This window comes from Carcharodon carcharias, chromosome 1 (genome assembly GCF_017639515.1).
Source record: "Carcharodon carcharias isolate sCarCar2 chromosome 1, sCarCar2.pri, whole genome shotgun sequence".
Taxonomy (NCBI): Eukaryota; Metazoa; Chordata; class Chondrichthyes; order Lamniformes; family Lamnidae; genus Carcharodon; species Carcharodon carcharias.
Window position 1 is genome coordinate 119,829,184 of NC_054467.1, and position 16,705 is coordinate 119,845,888.

At 41.8% G+C, this 16,705-nt stretch overlaps 1 protein-coding gene across 3 annotated transcripts in view; it reads right to left on the reverse strand.

Moving 5' to 3' along the window:
* Positions 1–5,759, reverse strand: part of kcnip4a (potassium voltage-gated channel interacting protein 4a) — a 432,286-nt gene extending 426,527 nt beyond the window's left edge. For all 3 annotated transcript variants that reach the window (XM_041190126.1, XM_041190117.1, XM_041190109.1), the window contains exon 1: positions 5,348–5,759. In XM_041190126.1, coding sequence (XP_041046060.1) covers positions 5,348–5,447 — 100 coding nt within the window. In that variant the 5' untranslated portion in view covers positions 5,448–5,759. The remainder of the gene's footprint in view (positions 1–5,347) is intronic.
* Positions 5,760–16,705: the final 10,946 nt, after the last annotated feature.

A 16,705-nucleotide genomic window follows, 5' to 3' on the forward strand; every position in this document is an offset into this window, starting at 1 on the left:
GGTCATTAGGCCTCTTGTGGCACTGCTGCCAAGTGCTCGTGTCCAAAGTTTGAGAGTTGACCTCCCTGGTCACTTGCTGCCACTCTCTTCTGCAGTTGGTCCATCAAGATCTCCTGGAACCTATAGGACCATGGCATATCTCCTCCTGACCACCTGCAAAACTAATGCCTCCAGTGCCATACTTGCCAGTCTAGATCCCACTGTCTGCCCTGGTGCTCAGTTTGCAAGAATTTCCACTGCAGCAATATTTTGACAGTTAAGAGGCAGCCTGCCTTTAACAAAGAGCAGACTGCCTATCCGTGCGGGCTACAACAACGCTACCTGAGCGTCCTGCTGTGTGTCTAGCTCACTGGCAGCTTTGACAAGGAGAGAGCAGCACTGGAGGGGTAGGAACTAGCACTAAAATCATTCAGGTGAGGTGTGTAGACAAATTGTGTTTTATTCATTTGGCTCAAAAATCAGTGTACGTGAATTTCATGTCTAATCTGTTTCTTTAGTGGTGTAGGTTGAATGATAAATATTGGTCAGAATGCTAGGAAATCTCCCCTGTTCTTCTTTGAATAGTAAAACAGGATATTTTAAATTGACCCAAGGGTAGGAGGGGCCTTGGTTTAACATCTCATCCGAAAGATTAGAACTCCAACAGCACTCACTCATTACTGCACTCAAGAATCGGCCTGGATTTTAAGCTCCAATCTCGTGATCAGTAATTGAACGTCTGACCCTTTGCCTGAGAAACAAGGATGCTAACACTGAAGGCTGACACCTAGGTAACATACAGAATTCACACTTAAGGCAATGAAAAGCGACTCCAACAAACTGCGGTGTGACTATGGGATCCTTGACTAATACATGCCTCATGGGACTTCCTGCTCTTGGTTATACAGTTGTAAATAATCTATGCAGAGCAAAGGGTGAGTCAGCTACAGAGCACTCAAAATCTTCTAGCCAGCCCTGAAGAAGAGCCGTACAGAATCGAAATGTTTCTCTCTCCACAAATGCTGTCAGACCTGCTGAGTTTTTCCAGCATTTTCTGTTTTTGTTTCAGATTTCCAGCATCTGCAGTATTTTGCTTTTATCTCCTAACAGCAAGTTCAATAAAGGCACATTTTCAAACCAGCTATACAAAGAATATGCATAAATAATTAATTTTAAGTAAATGAAAAAGTGGCATCTGCACAATTGTTCTTAAATGACATTAACTTACGAGCCAGAGAAGCAAAGGAGATTTTGCCTGTCTACACCCTATTGTGTGCGTATGTGCACATGCACATCCAAGTTGCCAAAAGGGAGGGATTGGAATTCAAGGTCAACAAGGATGAAATCAATAGCAAACCAAATGAATTTTTGGTGATGGTCTTCAACTTCTGCCCGAAACTGGCATAATATCATTGACGTAATTTCGAGGATCAGGCTCATTTACATGCCACCAGCAGGTGCCAAGTTTGAGCCCAGTTCCAGCCTGCCAGCTGTGGTAAGGTAGGCTTTCAAGGTAAGGTTTGCAGGAGGATTTGTCAGTGGTGATGGGAGGATGGGAGGGTGGGGGTGACCCATCTCACGGAGATGAAGAATCTGCATGTGCACCGCCAATCCCACTTTACTGTACTCTCCACGCTTGCTCTTCTCCGTGTGACCGCCAGTAGGGGCACAGTAATTGCCCCCCCATTCCCTGCAGTAATTGGACCATCTCCCCCACCCAATAAACTAACTGTTGCCCTCTCCCCCCCACTCCCCACCTCCACCTCTAACCCCCACTTTCCACCCCAATGCCTCCCCCCCACTTTCCTCCCCAGCCCCTCTCCCCCCACTCCCTGCCCCCCCACCCCACCTCCACCCCCTCCAACCTCCCCACACCTCACCTTCAGCCCCCCCACACACCCCCTACCCCACCCCCATCCCCCCCCACTCCCCACCTCCACAGCCCCTCCACCCCACTCCCCACCTCCACTCCCCCACACCATCTCCCCCAACCTCCACCTGCACTCCCCCGCACCCCCACTCCCCCACCCCTCCACTCCCCCTCCTCTACCCCACAGTGATGATCTCCCTCTCCACACGCAGCTAGGAGCTCGGAGCCTAAAGACAGTATTTGGAGCAGCCGCATTCCCGAGTCCAGCGCTGCCGCAGCGCCACAAGTGGCGAACCCGAGAACTGCGGGATGGCTGAAAATAAAGTCCAGACAACTGGTGTTTCCGGATTTCAGAGTTCCAGTCTGGCAAGGTGACTGAATTCAGGTACAAATGTTAAAAATACGGGGCAATCCCGTGAAATATGGGACGGTTGATCAGTAATCTATTAATGTCATCTTGCTCCAGAACCCTATGAGAGAGAGCATTTCCCCCTCGGGCACAACTGGGATTCTGCAAGTAAAGAATCAATTTGACTAAATATTCACTTATCCAATCACAGACACACAACTGGATGTCGCTAATCTCTTTCAGAAGTTCTTGATTAAGAACATCATGTCAGAAAGAGGTCACAATATTGAAGATCACCTCCACGTGTTTTCATGGGAAAAGCTGCAAGTTTCCAGTGAGGCTTGTTGCAGGAATTCTTGTTTTTACTATTAAACAAACGTGATGGAAACTGCAGTATCAAACTAGGAAATATTTTGGTGCGAAATTATGGTGATCTGTGAGCAAGCAGCGTTCCACTTTTTATACCTGTACTTGTAGTTAAAGAGGAAAGCTCCGAGTTCGTCACTGGGAAAAAAATTGGCAACTTGTTTTTTCATTTGAAGGTGGAAAACAGCCATAAAATCTAGACGTATGATGCTAGTGATGTTTTAATAATGTGTTGATATTTAAATCATCATCTTGCGCGTTTGTAAACAAACGAATAAAGATTTGCAAACATTTTTATGGTTAACATACCTCTTTCAAATTAAAGGAAGTTTTCTTAATCTTTGACTCTATTGGTTACCAATATAAAATGTTAGCTTGTTACATTGTCCTAGATCACAAGTTGAATAATGAAGTAAAATTCAGTTTCAGTCCTGTGCTACATCCCTAAGCAAGATAAATATTTTTCACCTTTTAGCAAATGATTGCCATAGTAAATGGTTGCCAAATTTCATCTTGAGGATTTTCTTTTGTAAAATGTAAATCTATTCCATCATAGAAACATCAATATTATTATAAAGTACAAATACATACCTCAGATGAATGCATTCATTATTAAAGGATGCAAATGTTATTCATTGAAACTCATTCTCTAATTTTTTATTTAAATATTTATCCAACAGAATTTGCCATAAACATATGTGTTTTTGATTATCACATTTGCAATGCCAACAGACACAGATTGTGTGAAGAAACTGTAATTATTAATTCAATGCTCTGGCTGGGCAGAAGTGATATATTTGACAAAAGTCAAAATGAATGAAGCTGTGCTGTGAATATTCCACATTTTCATCTGTTTTTATTAATATTTTCACTATAAATGGATCCATTTAAAAAGGAAATCACCAAAAAATTTAAAAAAAACACCATGAGTGTTTGAACTGCAACTGTTTTTTGATTTGGTCATAGAAATATTTTTGTTTCTGAAAAGATTCAGACTATGTTCACAACTGCCTAAAATGAACAAGACAGTTCCAGAATTATGTGATAACATACCAAAAATAGAAATAAAATTATACTAATGCCTAACCATTGTGCATTATAGCTCCGTATTAAGGACTCAAGGCCCAATCTTTTAAGTTGCAGGGCATTGCCAAAGAGGCTTTATTTAACATCTGTCTGTATTTCAATATTTCTTGTTAAACCTAGAGATGTGTAACAAATTATTTCCAAGTGGATGGGTGAAATTAACCTTTGTAAATGTTCTAACTTCACCGTGCAGTCTATAAGCTGTGCCTCATTTCACAATCTAAGGAAGTTTGGTGACAGAGCAACATAATTGCTGTAGACTGTTGCTAGCATAATGTGGCAATTTAAGAATTTTAAAATCTGCATTATGTCCTAACGCAATCAAAGTCTGAGCAGACTTTCTGTGCACATACATGTTTTAGTTCTATTCTCTAGCTGATGGACACCATGAGACAGAAAGAGAAATTATCAGTGCAGCAAAACAAAGAAAGGTTGCCAAACACAAATGAAATGAGGTCATGTGTTTTACCTAAGCAAACAACCTCTCAGTCCAGAAATATTCAGTTGAGATGAAGCTTTTTCCTATTGGGTGACTTGGGACCTACAGCAAACTATCAAATTAATTATACACAGTAGGTGACTAATGAGTAATATCATAAAGATTAAACAAGTCAATGCATTACAGCTTAATTTACTGAAAGAAAATCATGTAAATATTTATTAGAATTTACATAAATTTTGTTATCTTTGTATATGTTTATTTTGCCTGGATTTTTTTTCAAATTGGCTCAAGTTTTGTAAGCACTTCAAGAGAACTACAATGAGCAATGTAAATATTTTAATAAAATGGATAAAATAGTTTAAATGCTATTTATCTGTTGACATTTTATGTAGCTTATTTTACCTGATTAACATTAGCCAGATATTCATAACTCAGTACAGATAATGCAGAGACTTTCAACCAAATACATTCACAATGGTGTTTAAACCAGATATTTGTTTTTATACAATGTGCACATCTGGACAATAATTTTGCATACAATAGCAGGTAATATGGGTAAGGTATAATTTCTAAAGTAATAACCCACCTGAGGAGGAGACTTAAAAATAAAGACTGCCTCATTTTCCTATCAAATAGCAGAAAAAAATTAAAGCTTAATAACAATAACAATTCATTACTAAGATATTTAAATCTTCAACTTTACTGATGCACAGCCCATAATAACTGGAATGCAACAAAAAACTTGAGAGACAGACTTCAAGGATAGTTATAGCATGTTAAATGGTTTGCATGTTCATGCCATAACAAAAGCATACTCTTTTATCAATTCTGTATAGATTAATCTTTATCTTGTCAATATTTGAAGTTTGTTTTCCAATAAGCAATTAGCAACTGAGAGACGGGTGACACAAATGCTATTTTTTAACACTGCCGTCTGCTTCATAACATATATGTCAGCTTCAACAAAACCAAACTGTGATTCATAAAGCATATTGATTTTGTCCTTTACCTTCTCAGGCATGAAACAAGAAAAATATACCAATCAAAGTAATACAGAAATACAAAGAGAATAAGTTACCTCAGTTATTTTTTCATAGTACTGGATATCATGATAAAGCTCAGTGATCTAACATCAAGTATTAACATTGAAATTCTGAGGAATTAAATCCTCTCAAATGACAGCCACACTTTCCCTCTAAAGTTTGCTCGAGCATCTCACATAAATATACCACATCTGAGATAAGTTGTCCCTTACCTTCAACAGTTGCTTCCAGCAGACCAAACTGTTCCAACACTTTAACAAATAATACAATCACCACCAAAACTGCTATCATCTCAAGCCCTTCCAAGTTCATGGTGATCAGGTCATTGTCTCACCAGTGCTGCCGAGAAATGTGTTTTTATTTTTCAGCTGGGCTCTGTTTGTAAGGCCATCAAACTCTGTTAAAGCTACAGTTCAGACAGTGAACACATCCTGTATATACCAAGACAGGCCAGGAGTGGCAGACAGATAACTCAGGCCTGTCAGGATTATCCACTCTCTTGTTATCTCTGTTACACAGAAAAAGAGCTGTGCATGAACAAATACATGGATCACCCAAAGATTTAGGAGGTCATCCACTAAAACATCCTGGAAGTACTGTGGATCAGGTGTGATAGCTAGGCTTCTGGGGTTTCAAATCTTTTTTATGCCAATGCTGCTGGGTGGTATTGTTGTGAATGATCAGTTGCCTTGGTAACAGGAAAGAGCAATTGAGTGTGGATTCACACTGGATGCGGAGTGCAAATAAGAGCCCGAGTATCCAAAGAAAAGTAAGCTGAAACATAGTGACATGACAGAACAGTTTTAATGCATTAATTTCCTATTGATTGTGAGGTTTGCATTACAGTACTTTTAAAGAGAATTTTGTAGCTGAAGCTTACTTTGCCGAAATTGTTATCTATTTCTGCCTACGTGAAAGCCTTTTGAATGTCCGTGTCCAGGTTTTGAAAGGTAAATGCATCACACATTACTGTCAAATAATGTATTAATTGTAAGTTATGTTTGCAGTGATATTTAATCATTTGGGTTTAATAAGGGTTTACTGTGTTTACCTTTTGGAACTGGCTGCATGAGCATCAGACAGATGTTACGCAGAGACAGGAATGATTAATGCCAATTGCACTCTTTAGCTCCAGGAAGCAGAATATTTATAATGGCATCAGTGCATTTGAAATCATTCAATGTGATGAGTAGTGGAAGTCAGACTAATGCAATGTGCAAAGAGCAGGAGAACCAGCAGGGCAAAAGCTAAGTAGACAAATATCAGACCACGGACAGAGGCAAGGAAAAGAACTTTAACAACTGGCAGCATATGCAGCCACCTGCTCCTTGCAGCTTGTCGATCGGACAGAAGTAGACGTAAAGATTACGATTATAATCTTGAATGATATTAAAATTACTTTATATAGAGTTGTTTCCATATTAACAGCAGGCTCAGAATATTTGAAACCAGATTGTAAAAATTATATCTGTCTCCTTGAAATGATAATATTGCACAATGTAGTTTTCAGTTTGAGTTTAAGACCACTAGTTCTGTTTTAATTTGTTCCACAAAATTGTGGGTTAGGAAGTCATTTATAATTTCTATTTGCCAATTTTCACTTAAAAAGATATTTGTGCTGCAGCTTCAATTATGTCAAAATTGTATTTAAGATACATATGATTTCAGTTTATGTCCTTTTGAAGATTAATTAGTGTTCATCATCATGCAACTTTTCTGGTAGATTGCCTCTTTATTTTCTTCTCTGCTAGCATATACAAGTCAGAATGTTCACAAAACCTATGAAAATTAAAGTTAGTTTGGTTCTTTTTGTGTTTCCAAGGAAATATGCATAAAAACAACAGAGAATTATAGGAAATCCTGAAGAAGTAAAATCCCTAAAACAAATGGGGACTGATAATCTGCAGGGAGACATATTCCAACCACGTTGTTGGCAGTGTTTGGTGGGGGGTGATGAGGGGTGATTATTGAAGATTAGGCTTTTCCATTAGCAGGCAGGCTGGATCTGGGGTACTCACTTTCCCTGGAGGTTGAAAATTGAGACAGGGGATGTGTGGAGGTTCCTTTGGATGGGCTCAGTACTGGAAATGTAACATTTTTAAAATGAAACTCACCTTTGCCTTAGGGCATCCAGATCACAATCAAGTTTTGCTGCCTTTGAAACCAGAGAAGAGGAAGAATGTAACACTGGAAATCCCATTGGAAATCCTAGCCCCAGCACCATTCCATCTTATGCCTCTGGCCTTGAAAGGAGTGACTGAAAGCTCAAGGTGCACAGAAATTCCACATGAGGCTAAGGCCCAGGGTACAGGTATGTGGATCCTTGCCTAGTTTTCTCTAAACTCCATTTAAGTTTTGATGAGAAAATACTGGAAGGATTGTAGATTTTCAGCATCACTTATGTTACTTTGATTTTCTGTCTTTAGGATCATTGAATCATATAGCATGGAAACTGGCCTTATGGCCAACCAGTTTGCACCGGTCTTTTTCTCCACATCAAGTATCTCATCTTCCTCTCCTGACTGCTTCTCATCTGTTTTAATATCATTTTTAAAGAGCAACTGTCTACTTCTGCTTTTAAATAAGCAGTCGTTTAAAACATAGAATTCCGTAAAGCCAACAATCACATCTACAAATTATTTCCACTGTCTGCTTCTTCTTTTTGTTGTTATATAAAATTTGTTCCATCTTGTTACCATCTACCAACAAGTGGAAATAATCTATCATGACGTACATTATCCCTTCATAATCTTGATGACCTCTAACAGGTCATCCTCATCTTCTCAGTTCTATTGAATATAGCCCTAACTATTCACGTCTCACTTCATAACTAAAATTGTTCAACTAGAATAGCATGTCAGTGAATCAATGCTGCACCTTTTCCATTTGTTTTTATATGCTTCCAATAATGGGATGCCTAAAACTGTACACAGTTATCAAAGTGTAGCCAAACTAAAGCATTATACAAAGTTAACATTAATTCCTTGTCTTTTTTATTGTGTGGTCCTAGATTAAAAAACAAGAACTTCATTTGCTTTTGAAGTCTTTTGAAGGTGCCATATATAATGAGCTGTGTATCTTCACATCATGGTCTCTCTGCTCCTCATCTCCACTTAAAATCTTATGGTACTTTGTCTTTACCTCTTCTCATTTTTAAGTGTATTGCATTGAACTGCATCTGCCATCTTCCTGCTATCTATCCTGCTAAGCTAACTATATCTACTTGCACTCATCCCTAATCTTCATAACAATTTGCTATTAACCTCCACCTACCCTGACAACCCCCTATTTTGTGCCATCATCAAATTTAGTATTGTTCTCTCAATTGCTATATACAGGTCACTCATATGTATATAATTGCTGCAGGACTTCTTCAGGGTAGTGTCCTAGGCCCAACCATCTTCAGCTCCTCCACCAAAGACCTTCCCTCCAACATAAGGTCAGAATGGGGATGTTCGCTGATGATTGCACAATGTTCAGCACCTCTTGCAACTCCTCAGATACTAAGGCAGTCCCTGTACATATGCAACAGGACCCGAGAACATTCCGGCTTGGGTTGATAAGTGGCAAATAACATTTGTGCCACACAAGTGCCAGGCAATGACCATTTTCAACAAGGGAGAATCTATCCCTCCTTGACATTCAATGACATTACCATTACTAAAACCCCACCATCGACATCCCAGGGGGTTACAGTTGATTAGAAACTTAATTGGAACAGCCACATGAATACTGTGGCTACAAGAATTGGTCAGACACTGGAATTCTGCAGTGAGTAACTCAGCTCCTAAGTCCCCAAAGCCTGTCCACCATCTACAAGGCACAAGTCAGGAATGTGATGGAATACTCTCCACTTGCCAGCATGAGTGCAGCTCCAACAACACTCAAGCTTGACACCGTCCAGGACGAAACAGCCTGCTTGATCAGCACCCCATCCAACATCTTAAACATTCACTCCCTCTAATACTGACATTCAGGGTCGAATTTAATGTTCGCAGTCGTGAACCCATCCACTGGCTGGAGAGCTGGTGACAGCCCCATCGTAACCATTTCAAGACTTCCGTGATCCAATTGAATGTTAATCAGGCACTTAGCTGGCATGGTGTATCCATAATGGGCAAGGGACATTTTCTACCTCCAAGAGCTGCTGGCCAATCAGCACCACCAGGAGAGTTCACCCTTGCCAGTACTGCAGAATTGTTACTGGAGCCTGAAGTGAAGGTGGGTGAGGTGGGATCGCTGGGGCCAGTGGGTGAGGTCCTGACAATGGAAGGCGGTGAAGAGGATTAGTTTTAAGATGAGGCAGGCGTCTTCATGCATGGGAAGCTCTTGCCTCTGGCAGATCTCTCTGTTGGGCACACCACACCTGGCATACCCGCCTGAGTTTACATGGCATATTGCCTATATGATGTGACCCCTACCAGTTGCAGGCTGAATACCGGCGGTAAGGGAATGAGACCCTTAAATGGCCTGTAAGTGGCTACTTAAGGGTCTCGATTGGCTACCAATTGAGAAGGCTGTCATCGATCCTTCCCACCTGAGATTTAATTGGGAGGAGTTGGGATGACAAGAGGGTCTCCACCCTGTACCTTTCTGCCTGATTAAACAGCTTATCCAGTCTTGCTATCTGCTTCCAGGGAGAGCATTAAATTCCAGCCACAGGATGCACTCACCAAGCCTCTTTTGATAGCACCTTCCAAACCTGCGACCTCTATAACCTAGAAGGGCAAGGTCAGCAGACACATGGGAACACCACCGACTCCAAGTTCCCTGCCAAACCACACACCATCCTAGAACTATATCATTGTTCCTTCACTGCCGCTGAGTCAAAATCCTGGAAATTGTTTCCTAACAGCACTGTGGATGTACCTACACCAGATGGACTGCAACAGTTCAAGAAGGCAGCTCACCACTGCCTTCTCATGAGCAATTAGGGATGGGCAACAAATGTTGCCTTGCCAACGATGCCCACAGCCCATGAATAAATAAATAAATAGAGCAACTACAATATGAGCCCTGTGAAGAATCATTCATGTTGCAGTTGAGGAATGATACATTTAAAGGAAGACTTGATGCATACACGAGGGAGAAGGGTATAGAGAGATACAGGGACCAGGCGAAAAGAGGTTATTAGAGTAGGAAAAGGTTTGTGGGGAGTAAAGACAATAACATAGACCAGTTTGTCTGAATGGCCTGCTTCTGGACTGTGGATCCTATGCGATTCTATGAATAGCTACTCTTTGAGGCAATGGAGGGCAGAGCTTGTTCACTTGTATACTAGACTGTAACATCAGTAGTTATCTCCAGCAGCAAGGAATCCAGAGAAAATCCTCCTCACCATCAAACATATAAGAACCATTTTATATAAGGAGTAAGACATCATAGACAAAATTCAGTATCATACATCTCTTTAAAAAATAGTAGTGATTGCACTTTAAAAATAATTATCAGTATAAGGGCTTTGGAATTTTTCAAGAATCTGATAAGCTGCTACATGAACTTAAGTTCTTCAACTAAAGCAGACTATGTTTTAAGCAGAGAAAATGCTAACTTATAGTGCTAATTCTCACTATAACCACCATGTTCAACAGTTTTCATTATATCCTAAGTGGAGAGAACCAGCAAGTAACAATGTATTAGTCTTGAAAATTTAATTCTAGTTATTCACCTGTGGCACTAATTTGACAATCTCTTTAAGGAGGCCGCTGGATGCCTGATATGGGAAATCAAAATTGTCAGACAGATGCATTAGGGGTTGCTCCTCTTAGGCTGGAGATGAGGACCATTGTCACAGCAGAGTAGAGGGAGCTTTTCTCTACATCAAATTATGTCATACGTGTGCTATAAATGCTTGATATTAACACCAGGTGGCTGGGGTGGAAAAATGCTCCATTTCCCAATTCACAATGCTATTACTCAGTGTAATGGCACTTATTTTAAATAAGTGTTAAATGTTGAGAATTGCACTGAGCATTGACATTGCCCAAAGTAGTTATTTACGACCATTGGGATGAAAGTGCACTGTATAACTTTAACAAAGAAGGTAAGTAATTCTACAAATGTATTTTGTCGACTACTTAAGGAAGTTTATTTGAAATTAAATTTAGAATTTACTTGCTAATATTGCACACCATTATATCACCCTACTTAGATCTATCTTACTTTGCAATGGACCTTAATAACCTTACTAATCTAAATCTGTACAGATACATTGGATGGAAACTTGTGGAGGCTACTCGGGTCTCAGCTGTTAGCTATAAAACTGGCGAGAGCTCCGCACTGCCTCCTTTTGAGAAGCCCAGCGTACCTGATAAGCCAGCGGCGGGTCTTCCCCAGGGATTAAGGCCCCTTACAATGTACTCAGCAGCGCCACTGGGGAGGCTGTGGCTGCTCCCCTACTATACCCACCTGAAGCCTCTGATTGAGGAGGGACCCAGGCACAGGTGTGTCAGGCGGGGAGGGGGTCCAGCATGGGGGTTGTGGGGAGGCGAGTTGGCAGCAAGGGCAGGGGTAGCTTTCAGCAGCACCCGCACTTCCTGAAATTAATAATACTCAAAACAAAAGTGGAATCTTTAATCACATGTGGCTTCCTGGATGTAAAGACGTACTGTTGAGTTCTCACTACCTTTTAAACCACCCCAGAATATCCACAGCTTCCTGCAAGGATGGAGCAGCTGCTCCTGCGACATGTCTAGACCAAGTGTCAACATAGAAATGAAATGAGTTGGGGTGTTCCCCAGCCCTTGTGGCTCACTTTTCTGTCACTGATCTAGGAGAATGCAGACATAGAGCACTTGAGGGATCGGGTGGTGGTGCTTGGCCTGGAGGGTCATCAGATCTGACAGAGCCGGACAACAAGACAAAGAAGTTCTAAAAAGCTGAATGGCCTTGTTCTTGTAGCAAGCATTTTTGAGATTTTCAGACCTGGTGATCTTTTTGCTCCTGTCTAGAAGGCTCCAGGGTCAGCAGCCAATGCTGCAAGTATATTTCTAAAAGGATTCCCCATAATTTAATCCTGCAAGGGAAGTGAAAAACTGAATTAAATGATCAGAATGAAAACATTGATTCTACTTGTTGACCTTCGAAATGATCAAGCAAGAACCTTGGTTATGGGATGAAGTCATGGAAATAATCCCTGTAATCAGCAAATGCATCAATTACATAACACTCAAATTTACTGCTGTTTTTCTTATCCTTATAGGTGTGCAGTGTCACCTCAAGCAATAATCAATTAACACAATTCCTGTGTAATTAGTTTGAAGAAACTCAGCTGGCTTTACATTCTATTTATTCATTTCCAAAATGACGTTTTTTTGTTGGAGATTTGTAACTGTTGTGCATCTTGCTGTTGTATATGTGATTACACATTATCTCAACCTAAATTATGTAATGTAAATCAATCTAGCCCCATAAGCTGTTCCAGTCATTAAATTTTTCAGGAAAAGAAAATTGTAACAACTTTCTTCAAGCTATCTTTCTCCAGTTTTCTTGCACCCTGCCTGAAGGCAGTGACATACATTACCAAAAAACTGAATTCTTGAGCCTTGCCCAAGTAGACATGACACATGCTGGTCCAGATGCTGAGTGTTAGCATGGTGCCAAGCATAGTACAATTCTGTCCATATGTAACATTTGCACATGCATAGTTTCCAAGGGATAAGTGGTTAACAATTAGCACTGGGAATCAAGGCCAAACTTAATCAACTCATGTCCAGTTGTAGCAGCTGAATTACAGTTCTAGCTTTGATCTACAAACTGAACACAGACCAGAGATCAAACTTGGGATCTGCTCGTCTCTATGACTCAGTTCCACACCATGTACAGAATTTCTTCATCGACACATCAGGAAGTTGATTAATTATTCAATAAAACAATACAAATGTGAATGATAAAATTTGTTTTGGCTCATTTTCAGGTACAGGCCAGGATCATGATGCATGATTACCATACCCAGTGATATTGAGGCAGGCAGCATACACATTTCATGTAGCCTCGTCATCTAAATGATTTTAACATGCAGCCAAGCATAGCTGTACAGTAAAAAGATCACCCTGCAGCATGTGTGGCTAGCACATGTTTCAGCTCTCTTGTAAAAAGTCTGTCCCTCTTAAATGGGAGCTGCATTCATTGAACAGAAGTTGCTGCAGACTTCTCTGTGGAAGACTTGAAAAGAAGCAGAAGCATAAAAATGGAGTAACAGGAAAGAGAGATGGCTCCCAGGTTTTCTGATGTGATGTTGGAGTATTAGCTGCAGGAGATGGAAAAGAGGAGAAATGCAATGTTTCTGCAGGGGTCCAAGAGGACCTCAATGCACACTCTGAGAAGGGAATGGGAGAAGGTGACCGTGGAGGTCAATTCCAAGAATCTGGCCCTGAGGAACTTGCAGCAGTGCCGCAAGATGTTCAGTGACCTTGCGTGTGTGGCCAAGGTCAGTGAATATATCTTCACATGACATCTATCCACGGCTCCAGCAACCTCTCCCACTTCTTAATGCATCACACCACCATCACTCGCCCATCAGTAGCCTCCTACAATCAGGACTCAAGCCCCTCATTAGGATACCCCAGATCCTGCCTCACACCCATCTCTCACTGTGTCCACATACCTCCAACTATTCAACTATGGCAAGCACATCACCCAAACACATTGTAACATGAAAACCAACATTCTTCCCTCTCTCTTGCAGGAGAAGGAGGCACATAACAGGAGCAGTAAGTGATAGGCAGAGCTAAGCAAACCCACAACCAACGGATCAGATCTAAGCTCTGCAGTCCTACTACATTCAGTCATGAATGGTGGTGGACAATTAAACAACTGACTGGAGGAACAGACTCCACAAATAGCCCTATCCTCAATGATGGAGGAGCCCAGCACATCATTGCAAAAGATAAGTCTGAAGCATTTGCTACAATCTTCTGCCAGGAATGCTGAGTGGATGATCCATCTCGACCTCCCCTGGAGGTCCCCAGCTTCACTGATGCCAGTCTTAAGCCAATTCGATTCACTTCACGTGATATCAAGAAACGGCTAAAGGTACTGGATACTGCAAAGGCTGTGGGCCCTGACAATATTCGGCAATAGTACTGAAGACTTGTGCTCCAGAACTTGTCGCATCCCTAGTCAGGCTGTTCCATTACAGCTACAACGCTGGCATCTACCCGGAAAATTGCCCAGGTATGTCCTAAACACAAAAAGCAGGACAAATTTAACCCGGCCAATTACCACCCCATCAGTCTACTCTTTATCATCATTAAAGTAATGGAAAAGGTCATCAACAGTGCTATCAAGCAGCACTTACTTAGCAATAACTTGCTCACTGATGTCCAGTTTGGGTTCTACCAGGGCCACTCAGCTCTTGACCTCATTAAAGTTTTGGCTCAAACATGGACAAAAGAGCTGAACTCTTGAGGTGAGGTGAGAGTGATTGCACTTGAAATCAAGACCACATTTAACAGAGTGTGGCATCAAGAAGCCCTAGCAAAACTGGAGTCAATGGCAATCAGGAGGAAAACTCTCCATTAGTTGGAGTCATACCTAGCAGAAAAGGAAGATGGTTGTGGTTGTTGGATGTCGCTCATCTCAGTTCCGGGACATCACTGCAGGAGTTCCTCAGGATAGTGTCCTCGGCTCAATCATCTTCAGCAGCTTCATCAATAACCTTCCTTCCATCATAAGGTCAGAAGTGGAGATGTTCACTGATGATTGCACAATGTTCAGCACCATTCGCGTCTCCTCAAACACTGAAGCAGTCCATGTCCAAATGTAGCAAGTTCTGGACAATATCCGGGCTTGAGCTGACAAGTGGCAAGTAACATTCGTGCTACACAAGTGCCAGGCAATGCCCATCTCCAACAAGAGAGAATCCAACCATCGTCTCTTGATGTTCAATGGAATTCAGCCATCACTGAATTCCCTACTATCAACATCCTGGGGGTTACAATTAACCAGAAACTGAACTGGACTAGCCATAAAAATACTGTGGCTACAAGAGCAGGTCAGAGGTTAAGAATCATGTGACGAGTAACTCACCTCCTGACTCCCCAAAGCCTGTCCACCATCTATAAGGCTCAAGTCAGGAGTGTGATGGAATACTCCCCACTTGCCTGGATGAGAGCGGCTCCAACAACACTCGAGAAGCTCGACACCATCCAGGACAACTCAGTCCACTTGAGTGGCACCACATCCACAAACATTCACTCCCTCCACCACCAACACACAGTGGCAGCAGTGTGTACCATCTACAAGATGAACTACAGGAATTCACCAAGGCTCCTTAGACAGCACCTTCCAAACCCACAACCACTACCATCGAGAAGGACAAGGGCAGCAGATAGATGGGAATACCACCACCTGGAAGTTCCCCCCCCAAGTCATTCACCATCCTGCCTTGGAAATATATCACCGTTCCTTCACTGTCACTGGGTCAAAATCCTGGAACTCGCTTCCTAACAGCACTACGGGTGTACCTACACCACATGAACTGCCGCGGTTCAAGAAGGCAGCTCACCACCACCTTCTCAAGGGCAACTAGGGATGGGCAATAAATGCTGCCCCGGCCAGTGAAGCTCACATCCCATGAATGAATTTAAAAAAGGTGACATAGCTTGTTGGGCCTGGTGCCACATTCAGCGTAACAGTATGTTCCTGCCTTATATGCCCCTTCTTAATTAATTCCTAATCCTCTTCCTCCTATTTGGCATGAATTGTAAACTGAGATGTTGTGACCATGGACCTTGCTTTCCACCCCAGTTCCCTTCCCTCATTCTAATCCTCTCCATCTATATTTCTGCCAACAGCTGCCACCTTGCCTGCCACTGCAGCCTCATAAGGGTGAGACCAACATCCTAACTTTGATGAAGAAGTTAACTGATTTGACACACGCAGTCACTAACTCTGATACTGACACTGTACCTTAGAGGGTAGTAAAAAGTCTGGATCTGCACATGATGAGTCATTAGACACAAGAAGGCTGCAGCCAGGCTACGGGGGTAAGACATGCCAGTTCACCAGAGATCGAGGCTTCAGGCAAGGTACTCAGATGAGGATCTCAGTGGGACAGCCTACAGGAGAATCCTGATGATGATGCACACCAAAATGTTTGGTACATTGGTAGGTCTGTGCAACAGCTTGTTGTCACTGTCAAGGAGCATGGAGGAATCTGGCTCCAACGTGGCAGCTTAGGGCATCAAGCAGAGCTTGGAAACCAAACTTTACATAGAAGCATAGAAAATCAGAGCAGGAATAGGCCATTTGGCCTTTCGAACCTGCTTCGTTATTCAATATGATTATGATCCTCTATCTCAATGCCGTACTCCCTCTCTCTCCCCATAACCATTGATACCTTTACACTCTAAAAATCTATGTATTTATTTCTTAAATATATTCATTGACTTGGCCTCCGCAGCTTTCTGTGGTAGAGAAGTCCACAGGTTCACTACCTTCCGAGTGAAGACATTTCTCCTCATCTCTGTCTTGAATGGCCTACCCCATATTCTCAGACTGTGACCACTTGTTCTTGATCTGCCAGAGCAGAAGTGGTGGCCAACTCCATGCCAGCACTTGTTGACCCA